The following is a 12,115-nucleotide window of genomic DNA, read 5'->3' as shown; positions in this document are numbered from 1 at the left end:
GCGGCGGGGGAGGAGGCCTGGGCCTGTGGGCCGGAAGCAGCTGAGAAGCCGCGGGCAGCGGGCGGGAGGGAGCACAGGCCCCGGGCCAGGCGCGGGTGGCGGCGCGAGAAGGGCAGGCAAGCCCTGCGCTCTCTCCCGATGGCCGGGAGCGGGCCGTGGAGGCGGCGGCGGCGCTGACAGGCCCGGCCCGGGGCGGGGCGGGGCAGCTGGGGTCCTAGGGCCCAAGGGGAAGATGAGCGCGCTCTTAGAGCAGAAGGAGCAGCAGGAGAGGCTGCGGGAGGCCGCGGCCTTGGGGGACATTCGGGAGGTGCAGAAACTGGTGGAGAGCGGGGTAGATGTGAACTCCCAAAATGAGGTCAACGGTTGGTAAGTGCGGAGCTGGGGAGGCCCAGGGTCAGGGGTGCCGGACGGGGGCGTGGGGCCATCAGCGCTGTACCTGGACGCCGGGCTAAGGTGAGGCTCGGTGCCTCAGGCCTTCCATGTTGTGCCCTCCTGAGGCCAGCCCTGCCCCCGCTCGCCTCGTGCAGGCTGGAGCACGTCCTGCCCACGTCCCCGGCGACGTGATCCTGCAGCGCCCACGCGGGACCCTGGCTCCCCGCCGCGGTCCCCCGCGCTCCCTGGCTAACTTAGCCAGAACGGTGCTGGAGGCTACGAACTCTTCATCCAGAGCTAAAAGCATAAGCATCCGAGTGGATGGGAGCCTTATAAACAAGCACGAGTTCTTTAGCCAAAACCAAACCCCACCGCTTCATCACTATTCTGCCCCAGTGTTGTCTCCCTGCAACAGTGGTTTTGCCTAAGGCTGGTAGGAAGATTCGTTTGTCTTGAAGACGCTATCCTATAGAGTGCTTTTGCTTTGTTTTCTTAGTACAATCTCCAATAGAGAATTTCATCTCAGGCTTTACATGTTTGTCTGCAGATTGGGCCCTTCCCAATCAAATTTTAAGATGTTGCTGGTGGTCAAATCTTTAGTTTCAAGTTACTGAATGTGTTATTCTGCTCTCTTTGCATTTACACCTAACATTGTATTGATTCAGGCAATGTTTAGCCAGCTTATATTGCTGGCTTAGAGTTAGAGTGAGGTTTTTTAAATTTTTTTTGTTTTTTTTAATGGAACCCTACATTTTGGAAGTGAAAGGGGCAATGGAAATTGCTTCAACTCCAAAGAGTAAAGTTGCCCTGGGTCCTGTAATTGTTAATGGGATAGGTTTCCTCACTTTCTAACAAGTCTTATTTATCTTCTTTCCCTAAGGAAAACAGCCTGGGTAACTGTCCACAAAGCCAGGAAACAGTGGATAGTCTCTTTTTGTTTTGTTTAAAAGTATTTGCAAACAAATTTGCTATTGTGTGTCTACCTTTTCTGAGAGTTGCTCTGTGGTTCAAAGCTGTGAATTATTGTGTGGGCACTGGGAGGCAGTGTTGTGCAGAGCCGTGAGCTTGGTCTTGTCTTCTCCATGCCTGTACAGCCTTGCCTGAATCATTTCATTTTCAATTATTTCATAAGAATGCTATGAGCACTTAATGAAATGAAAGCTAAATAGCTACCATTGAACTTGCTCTGTAGCAAAGATGTAGTTCTGAGCACTTCACATGTATTGTATCATTCACAGCCACTTGGGGATGTAGCTATTGTTATTTTCTCCCTTTTACAAAGAAACTAAGGCACAGAAAGATTAAGTAAATTCTCCAGTTTTAAAATGTCCCTAAACTAGTCATTCTCCATTACTGTTAGAATTTAAATAACCGGTAGAGCTGGGAAATAAATAATAATGGGAGTCAGTAATATCTAACTCCAGCTCTTACCCTCCTCTGCACGGCTGCCTGCCATGTGGGAGGTGTTCAGTCAATGAGAGTCTGAAGTAACCTGAAGAAGCTTCTCATAGTCTTAATTCCAGCTCGACATGGCCATAACTGAATTTCTCCTTACCCTCCTTCTGCCCCCAGGCTGCTGAGTCTTCCTCATTTCAGCCTCTTAGATACCCACCTTCTTCCCCTCCTGCCTTTCTCTTGCTCCCCACATCCAGTCATGCAGCCAATTCTGTCAGCAACCCCTTCAGATATAGTCAGAATCTGACCACTTCCCACAAGCTCTTCCTACTGCTTTTGGGTACAAAGGCATATCACTTTTCTCCCTGGATTATTGAATAACCTAATGAGTTGTCTTAATACCTACAGTCTTTTCTCATTTTGGTCGCCAGAGGGATCCTGACTGGCCAAATCGTTTCACTCTGCTCAAATCAAAGGTGGCTCCCATTTTACTCTGAGGAGAAGCCAAGAGGGTCCCACAGTTTTTGCTCCCTGTCCCACTCCCTGCTGCCGGGCGTCATCTTTTGAGATTTGCCTCCTTGCTTACTTTTTTTTCTATTCTCCTGACTGCCTTGCTTTTCCTGGAATACAGGTCCAGTCGTGATTCAAGACCTTTACATTTCTCTTAGATACCCCATAGTTTGCTGTTTGTCCTCCTTCAGATCTTAGCTTAGATATCACCTTTGTGGTAAGGCCTTTCCTTGGCCCTCAATTTAAAATTGCACAGTGCCCTTCCCCAACCTCTGTCATTCCCTAACCCCACTTTATTGTTCCTATAACACTTAATCACCACCTAATATACTGCATGCTTTGCTTATTTATTTGCTGACTACCTCAGTTTCCTCATCTGTAAAATGGAGGGGAGTATTGAATACTAGTACTTGCCTCATGGGATTTTTTTTTTTTTTTTTTTTTTGACTGTCTCATGTTGCTCAGGCTGGGCTCTAACTCCTGGGCTCAAGTTAGCCTCCAGTGTAGTGGACTACAGGCAAAAACCACTGCATCTGGTTCCTTATGGGATATTTTGAAGATTAAATGAGTTAATATATGTACAGCTTTTCAAATAATTTCCAGTCTGGAAAGCATTATATCTATGTTAACTATTATTATTTTCTTTTTATTTAGCAACATTCTGGATAATGACATATAAAGTTACCCTCCAAAAAGCATACTCATTTTAGCATATAAAAGTAGAATAGTTACTGCTTTCAGTTCTTAGTTGCTCAGTAACCACAATTTCAGCAGTGATGAATGATGCCCAGTTGATGAGTGATGCCCAGAGCCTCTGGGCTGAAGTACTTCCTAACACTAATAAGATATTCTGACTGCAAATATTAAGTTTAAAGAGTTGAAATTCAAAGATAGAGCTGCTACATCAATTATAATTCAAATGTCATGCATCCCCCTTGACTTTAAGGAACAAGTATAATGGCTTATGAAGAGGTTGAAACTATTGCCTGGCCTCAATGGCTATGAGTCTATGGCTGCCCAGAGCCACAGAGCTTGGGATTGTAAATTATCACTGAGGGTACAGGGCTGTGGGGGATATGCTGTATTGACTTAACCCTACTTTTTACATGGTGATGCTCTAGCTAGTTGGCTTGTCCCAGAGTCTCTCAGACTTACTCACAGTAATTATCTCCTTCACTCTGCAGCTTGCCATGGAGTGATTTACTACTAGCAAGCAAGCCCTTTATTTCCAAAAGCGAGCATATTTTTCTCATCATGCTCCATTCATTTTTGAGTGCTCACTTAGTATAATTATTCACTTTTCAAACATATACAGCAGACATCCACACACAGACACTCCAGGTTGCATTTTGCCCAGAATCAAGGAAATTTTGGATCCTCCTACTCTAAGCATTATCCACCTTATCCTACATTCACTTCTTAAGTGATAAGAATTAAGCACTTGGGCTAGGAGTATTTCTCAGTGGTAGAGTGCTTGTCTACCATTCGTGAAAACTGCACCCCCCCACACCAAAAAAAAAGAATTAAGCACTTTGTCAAGCTGATACTTTTTTATCTTCATGGAACCTACTTATAGTTTAGAAGTTTAGATCAAGACTTTCCCACTGGGGATATAATTCAGTGGTAGAGTTCTTGGTATGCATGAGACCCTGGGTTCAATCCCTAGCACTGCAAAAATTAATTAACTAATTGAAATAAATTAGATTTTAATTGAAATAAATTAGAAATTAAAAGAAGACTGGTCCCTTATTTTTCCCACCTGGGCAGTCAATTCATTACAGAGTATGATGATATAGGCACTTAGATAATGAATAATTGTGTGAAATGTCACTCTAAAACATCAGTGGAGTTGCCCCCAGCCAGAAAATGAGCTCTTTCCTGGAACCAAATAAACTTTCCAGATAATTGTACTGCCCAGATTAGTGACCTAATTCTCACTATCGAACATATATTCATATTCATTTTATCTGTATTTGACTATAAGCTTTAAAGACATTTATCTCAGTTCAGTTAGAGAGCTGGACATTTCAAAATGGGGTATTTTCCTTCCATCATATACATTCAGCTTTGGCACCTGGGGATGAATTTAGTTGCTCCAAATCTTTCACTTCTGTTAAAATGGCATTTTTGCCAGTATGTTAATTATATTCCTATACAATATTAAAATAATAGCTCTTCAGAGTGTGCAGAATCATCTCCTATGTGTATTATTAAATAATTGGCTTTACTTAAATGTGTTTGATATAATAGTCTGTTCTTGAACATTTTTGGTTGTTGTTGTAAATGTTTTAAGTGCCTTAGAAATTAAAGTATTTGTATGGTGCCTTTCATTTAAGTAAATGTAGCCTTCCAGAGAGAATTAGAGAAGCCAAGTTTTTTAAAAATGGAAATTTGGAAATCCTTTTGTGTGTGTTTGTGTGTGTGTGTAGGTGAAGAAAAAAAAAGAAAGTGAGCAACTGAGATTCACACAGGAATGTTGCTATAGTAATAATAATTGAAATGACAGAGAAGCTGCAGATGGGAGGTAGTTATTAGCCTGATGATATTTAATTTTCAAGTGGCATTTGATATATATGAAGTGAATTTCCATAGTCCCTAAAAAGGAATAAAGCAGTATAGAAACATGTTTTAAAGAGACTGAGAGAATCTAATGAATGTTACTGACAGAGGAACTTCTTGAAGTATCATTGGAATTAGCCAGCTTGCCTTCTAGGTTAAGTCATTGAAATTAAAGTCCTTTGAACTGGGGAAGTGGCTCAAGTGGTAGACGCCTGCCTAGCAAGTGCAAGGAACTGAGTTCAAACTCCAGTACTGCCAAAGGAGAGAGGGAAAGGGAGGTGGGGGGGAGAGAGAGAGAGCGAGCGTGGGAGAGAAATCGAGCCAGGAAAACCCGACCCCAGGGGGGTTAAGGCTCCTAGGAGGAATTAATTTTTTCCAGGGGCCAGAAATTAATTTTTTTTGGTCATGCTAGAGATTGAACCCATGGCTTTGTACATGCTAGGCAAGCACCCTACCACTGAATTATCCCCAGTCCTAGAAATGAAACTTAAAAATAATTTTAAGCATAGTAAATACTTTGATTATCTGCCTTATGAAATGAAAAGTTGAAATTACCAGGCTGCATTTTTTTTTTAACGTTTAGAATTTGAAATTTCAGATCACTTCTTCTCTTTTTAAAGCATTTCTTTTTCTTTGTGACAGGACCTGTTTACACTGGGCATGTAAACGCAACCATGGTCAGGTGGTCTCTTACCTGTTAAAATCAGGAGCTGACAAAGAGATTCTTACCACAAAAGGAGAAATGCCAGTGCAATTAACATCAAGGAGAGAAATCAGGAAGATTATGGGAGGTGAGTCTGTGTTTGGGGGAACATTGGATTTTGTCAAATAGTTTAACACTTGAGGTATTAATGGCTATGTTCTTGATGCTGGCCATATGACTGGTCTGTTTCTCAAAACTCATTATTATGCCAAGATAGTAATTCTATATTGTTTCTGATCATGCATTATATGGTCAGTATTATAAGGTTTTGTTTTTATTTGTAAAATTGAAGACACTGATAAAAATAGTAATCATAAACCTAATAAAATATGCTTTTCTATTCTGACCTGAAGAAGCAATAATTATTTGTCACATGCCAAAGGACACCAGCTTCCAGAATATATTTCTTTCTTGGTTATTTTTAAAAGGCTGTGTAAATACTCTATTTTCTTTTTTTTAAGTGGAAGAAGATGATGATGATGATGACAACCTCCCCCAAATGAAGAAGGAGTCAGAATTGTCCTTTGTTCCCAACTATTTGGCCAACCCAGCCTTCCCTTTTCTGTATAACCCTGAAGCAGAGGATTCAGCCCAGCTGCAGAATGGGGGACCCGCCACACCTCCAGCGTCACTCCCTACAGATGGATCACCTCCATTGCTACCCCCTGGAGAGCACCCTCTGCTTGGGTCCTTTTCCCGGGACCACACTTCTTTGGCACTGGTTCAGAATGGTGATGTGTCTGCCCCCTCTGCCATACTCAGAACACCAGAAAGCACAAAACCAGGTCCTGTTTGTCAACCACCAGTGAGTCAGAGCCGGTCCCTGTTCTCTTCTGTCCAGTCCAAGCCACCAGTATCTCTGGAGCCTCAAAACGGCACATATGCAGGACCAGCGCCAGCATTCCAGCCATTTTTCTTTACCGGAGCATTTCCATTTAATATGCAAGGTAACTCCTTATTAACAAACAGCCTCTGCAACAGGGGAGAGAGTTTATTTATTTATGTATTTGGGGTATAGTTACAAACTTAAGAGAAAAGTTGCAAGACTTATATAAGGATCTCCCTTTACTCAGATTTGCAAATTGATCACCTTTTGCCCTTTTACCATGAAATACTTTAGTAATGTTCCTATTGTATATTTCCTAGTAATAAGGATATTCTCATATATAATACAGTATAAGTATCAAATTTAGGAAATGTAACCTTGATGTAATACTGATCTATAATAGGTATTATATTTAAATCCATATTTAAATTTTATTTGTTGTCTCAACAGTGCCCTTTGTAGCTATCACCCCCCATCCCCGCCCCCAGGATCTTCCATTGCATTTGGTTAGTCACCTTTGATCTGGAATATTCTCCATCCTTAACTCTATCATTTTTTACCTCAATTTTTGTAAAGGTTCCAGGTCAGTTATTTTGTAGATTACGATTTTCTATCGGTCTTTCTCTGTTTGTTGGTATTCACTGTAAAGAATGGTTTCTCCCCAAATTTATTATCAGTATGAATTCATGAATTCTTATTGTATTCAGTAGGTTATAACTTGTTACTATCATTATTTTGATATTTAAATTATTCCTGATTTGGCCAGTGGGAGCCTTTCATTCTTGGAATATTTTCTTACTTTCTAGTGCAGCAAGATGTTGTAGGCTCATAGTGTTACTTTCCCTGCCCCAACTCAGGAATCAGCCATTTTCCTCTCCCTCCCTCCCTGCCTTCCTTCTTCTCTCCCCTCCCATCCTTCTCACCCTTTCCTCCCACCCACCTCCCTTCCCTCCCTCTTTTCCTTCCCTTTCCTCCCTTCCTTCCCTCCTTTCTTTCTTCCTTTCTTGTTAGTACTGGGGTTTGAACTGAGGGCTTTGTGCTTGTTAAGCAAGCACTCTGCCATTTGAGCCAAGCCTGCAGCCCTTTTTTGCTTTTAGTTATTTTTCCAATAGGGTCTCACAGTTTTTGCCTAGGCTGGCCTCACACTGTGACCCTCCTATCTATGTTTTCCACATAGCTGTGATTATAGGCATGCTTCACCATGCCCAGCTTGTTCTTTGAAATAGGGTCTGCACTTTTTTGCCTGGGCTGGCCTCAAACTGTTATTCTCCACCTTCCAAGTAGCTGGGATTGCAGGCATGAGTCACCATGTCTGGCAAGAATTGGCCACTTCTCCAAGGAGTCTTGGATCTTTTTGGTAGAGAATGGTAATTAGAAACCAGGGGCGCGTGGGGGGCGAGGGGAAGAAAGTAACCAAATGTGGACACTAGATGTCCTCGTTGTTACAGGCATATCATTTCTTATAGGCTTACTCAGGAAAAATCTAGGAGAGGGCGGGGAGAAGGGAAGGAGGAAACATTCATCCATATATTCATATTATATGTGTATCTACATTTCTATATGTATTTGTATCTTTTTAAGAACATTAGAAACCATAAATTCATCCTGATAGCCCTAGTTTCTGTCAACACACAAGGTGTACCCTTAACTTTCCTTTTTCCCTGTAAGTAACTTCCTCACTTACTATTTTTGAGAATCTAGTACTGTGTGTGCTGAAAACAGTGGCCCATTGGTTCTGTGAGGGTCCGTATTCAAGGACTGAGGCAGCACTGCCAAATGTGTAAATGCTTTGCACAGCTGCCACCATGTGTCTCTTCTAAAAAAAAATAGTAATTTTATTTAAAATAAATGCTTAGCTTAAACCCATCTTGACAGTCAAGGCCAAAATATAGAGGCAGACTGCTTTGATCCCTGACCCATTATAATAGCGTTTATTTACTCTCAAAACCAAGACCCATCCCTTATCAAAGTGTACTGTTTTCAAATCACAGTTAGACTTTAACTTTATTTCGTGGTTGCCTCTTTGCTCCTTTACTGTCTTCATTGTAAGGAATTTCATTAAGTCTTTTCAGAGTACCTCATGTACCATAACTTGCCTAGCCTTCTTTCCAGCCCTCTTCTTCTTTCCCTGCTCCTGTAGAGTTGATACTTAAACCTATTCTAATGTCTTTACTTCCTTGGCTTCTATAGCAGAAGTAAGTAATTCTTCACAGCTGAGATGGTTACCCTTCCTCCCTTTTATTTGGTAAACTGTGGTCTTAGATGCAGGGAAGATGTTTCAGGAGTCTGCCCCAGCAGAGCTTGAGCAGAGTGTGAGTAAGTCCGGATGTGGTTTTCACATTGGGTGGCACTGACCTTTGGCACTGGGCATGATTAAGTGTGACCATCATCTGGAACAGATCTTAAGCTACACAGGCTGTGCTATGCCACAAAATTCATGACTGTTTCTCCCTCTTTTTTTTTTTTCTAGAGTTAGTACTCAAGGTGAGGATTCAGAACTCATCTCTTCGAGAAAATGATTTCATTGAAATTGAACTGGACCGACAGGAGCTTACCTACCAAGAACTGCTCAGAGTGAGTTGCTGTGAGCTGGGCGTTAATCCAGATCAGGTGGAGAAGATCAGAAAATTACCCAATACTCTGTTAAGAAAGGTAAGTAAAGTCAGCTAAGCATGAGTGGTTGCTTTCTGCATTTGGAAAATACCTAACTTCCTCCTTGGTTATATGAGTCATAGTTGAATGAAAAGCAAATAGAAAAGGCACAAAGGTTGGTTTTTCAATTGTAACCAGTAAGTTTTCTCTCCCTCTACTTAGTCTATAGAGATGCTGGCATCTTTGAAAGTTGTAAGATACCAGAGAGAATATTCAGAATTACCATTCACGTGTACCTGTTTTCAGCTGTTTCTGTAGTGACCTGTCAGGATTGCCTCATTGCAATTAAATGTGCTTTGTGTTTTACAAGCTAAGACCTAAGTTAAATTATAGGGAAAATCCACACAGATACCTGAGTTCCTCCCACCAGCTCTGGGTTCTTGAACCTCAGGCCCTGGCTTCTCTGGGCACTGAGGAAAACTGATGCCCACACTGCCTGCCCCTTCAAGGTGTTCATCCTATGGCAGTGGCTGTTAGGGTTTCTGCCATCCTAACCCAGATCATGCCCTGGGACTCAATAACTGCTTCCCTGCCTCAGGGATTTAATTTTCTTTTAGATTCTAAAGTGAGCCAAGATACTGGCATCAACATAGCCCACCAAACATGGAGGCAAGTGGCTCCTCTTAACCTATTGACCTATTTTGTTTTAGGACAAAGATGTTGCTCGACTCCAAGATTTCCAGGAGCTGGAACTGGTTCTAATGATAAGTGAAAATAATTTTCTATTCAGAAATGCTGCATCTACACTGACTGAAAGACCTTGCTACAACAGGAGAGCTTCAAAACTGACATACTAATGCAGTATTACGACAATGTGTGTCACCTCTGGGCCAAGGACAAGCCATTGATCCAAAAGCCTTGAATGCCCATAAGGACCTCCGGTGCCACTGCAAAGTGTACACTAATATCTTCCTGCCAAGGCAGGAAGCCCCTGGCCCCCAGCAGCGGTGCCACTCTTCCAAGCCTCTTGGTGCACAATAAACCTATCGCTGAAGCTTTGAACAGCTGAGAAGTGGTCTAGAGAGGCAGAAGCCAGAGGTTCTATATCTAGTGTTTTATGTGCAGAATGTAAGAGAGCTGTTGAAGCAGAAACCAATAGAGAGCAGAGCCCGTTTGTAGCCACTCCTGTTGACAGTGCACCTAATGGGCTGGTGCAGTTTTTCTTGGTGTTACATGCTCTTGACTCTCCTGAAATTGTAAACTGACTAGAGAGGAAAACGGGGAAAGCACAGGCACTGGACAAAGGGATTTTAGTGTGACTTATGGCTGTGAGGTTTCATAGAACATATTTATAAATGGTACTCAGGTTAAAAGTATTTAAGAATACAGTTACTTAATTGTAAATAGGCTGTTAACCAAAAGAGCTTCCCCTCCCCCACTTTCCTTTGTGAGCACATACTGCATTTCCTCCCCTTCACAGTCACTAGAGGGCTCTCTGACGCTTTCTAAAGAGCTACTGCATTTTTACTCTGAGGTGACTCCTATCATTTATGCACCATTGGAGAAGAGCACAAACATTGCTGGTCCATGTTCTCCACTGTCATTTTCCACTAGAAATGAAGCAATTTTTGAGCCTGAACCTCTTGCTATTTTAAAGGTTATTGTGGAAAAATGAACTAAAGGAGTTAGCATCTTTATTTTTGTATCAAAGATAAAGGTTATTTTGAAATTATTAGGATTTTTATGCAACTCTGAAATCTATAAACAAATTGTTTGATCTTAGGGATCCCCCTGCTACCACTACCAATCCACTCAACAGTCAGTTGCGAGTCTACCAGACTTAAACAAAAATAGAACACCTGATTAAACTCTTGAGCATGGAATAAGGATATTGTTCAAGAATGCATTCAAGGATTCTTTTCCTTTTCCTCAGTGTCATTAATGTTAAAAGAAAAGTCGTTGTCTTGTTGAAATGAACAGCTTAACTTTAGAAATAGGAGCTAGCCCATGCAGACCAACAGGAGAGCGGGGTTTGAAGCCAGCTGTTGAAGAGCATCCCTGCTGTCTTAAGAAGCTTTCTCCCATAGTGCCTAGAGTTTCCAAAGAAACTTAACTTCCTGACTGTGTTAATCTTATTCGAACACTAAAATTGAGTGAGAACCTGCAGAAGATGTCAGTGGAAGAGAATGTTGTGCTAAGATAATGGCCTCCTGCTGCTGCCTGAATGCTGAAATGAGGTTGAGATGTTCTTCAAGATCAACTTCATGGAGTCACTCTGCTTAGTGACTTAATTATATCCCCCCAACTACAGCTGGTGACTTACTCATGCCTGTAGAGTTTGCATAGCAGAGTAAAGGTTGCTTATCACCCCCTTTCTCTCAAGTGCTTTAAAGAAGAAACCTCCTTTGTGTTTCAACCTATCAGAAACTACTTTATCTAGATGTAATAACCTTTTTTCTTTACTTTGAAAAAAGCTTAATTCACTGATACAATTAAGTGTGGTTCTATCCTTAAAGGAATAAATTCAGTATTAATTCATGCCTAAATTACTGGGGTTAAAACTTTCAGCCACTCAGATTAACTAGAGGCTTTCAGTAGTAGAGGCCCCTGGCTGGGAAGTGACCCACAGAGGGGTGCTCCAGGGCATTTCACAGGCTCAGAAGCAGAGGGACCAAAGGTGTTGGTGTCCCAAGTGGGAGGTGGATTTCATATGGCTCTGCCATGTTCTGGTCCCTCTTTTCCTTCATAAAATCCTCTGTGGTCATTGCCTCTGGCAGTGGGATAAGACTGCACAGTTGCTGGTAGATGAGTTTAATGTCTTAATCTATGCATTCAGAGAAATATTTTTATATGCTTTGTGTAATTTATAACAAGGTTTTTTTTAGCGTTAACTGAATTCACCCCTCCTCTGCATATTTAAAGCATGTGTTCACACTGTATGTAAACATTCATAGAAGATTCTTTGTGCATCACTGACTCTTCAAACATAGCAGGTATTATTAAAATCAAATATTAACTGACCAAGCCCATTTTCTTTCATTTTGGCCTCCTCAACAGCACTGTACTTCTGATCATAAGTTCAACTTGTCAGGCATTTTCAGGAAGCTGGCACTCTAGAAGAAGAGGAGAAAGCCCTGTTCCCCACCTGAGCCTCTTCC

General features: G+C 41.9%; 1 protein-coding gene across 1 annotated transcript; it reads left to right on the top strand.

The window, feature by feature from the left end:
• Positions 1-13: 13 nt before the first annotated feature.
• Positions 14-11,977, top strand: Ankrd40 (ankyrin repeat domain 40). Its single transcript, XM_020156282.2, has 5 exons — positions 14-366; positions 5,479-5,627; positions 6,001-6,486; positions 8,836-9,017; positions 9,668-11,977. Exons 1-5 carry the CDS (start codon positions 233-235, stop codon positions 9,812-9,814), a joined length of 1,098 nt encoding a protein of 365 aa, XP_020011871.1. The 5' UTR covers positions 14-232; the 3' UTR covers positions 9,815-11,977.
• The last annotated feature ends 138 nt before the right edge of the window (positions 11,978-12,115 follow it).

The sequence above is a fragment of the Castor canadensis genome, chromosome 11, assembly GCF_047511655.1.
Source record: "Castor canadensis chromosome 11, mCasCan1.hap1v2, whole genome shotgun sequence".
Lineage (NCBI taxonomy): Eukaryota > Metazoa > Chordata > Mammalia > Rodentia > Castoridae > Castor > Castor canadensis.
This window is presented reverse-complemented; position numbering and strand designations above follow the sequence as displayed.

Bases quoted from the DNA above. Each gene is read 5' to 3' on its own strand.
- Ankrd40 (XM_020156282.2), top strand. From the start codon at position 233: ATGAGCGCGCTCTTAGAGCAGAAGGAGCAGCAGGAGAGGCTGCGGGAG. The intron at 6,487-8,835 runs GTAACTCCTTAT...TTTTTTTTCTAG, and splicing joins ATTTCCATTTAATATGCAAG to AGTTAGTACTCAAGGTGAGG. The intron at 9,018-9,667 runs GTAAGTAAAGTC...ATTTTGTTTTAG, and splicing joins CCAATACTCTGTTAAGAAAG to GACAAAGATGTTGCTCGACT.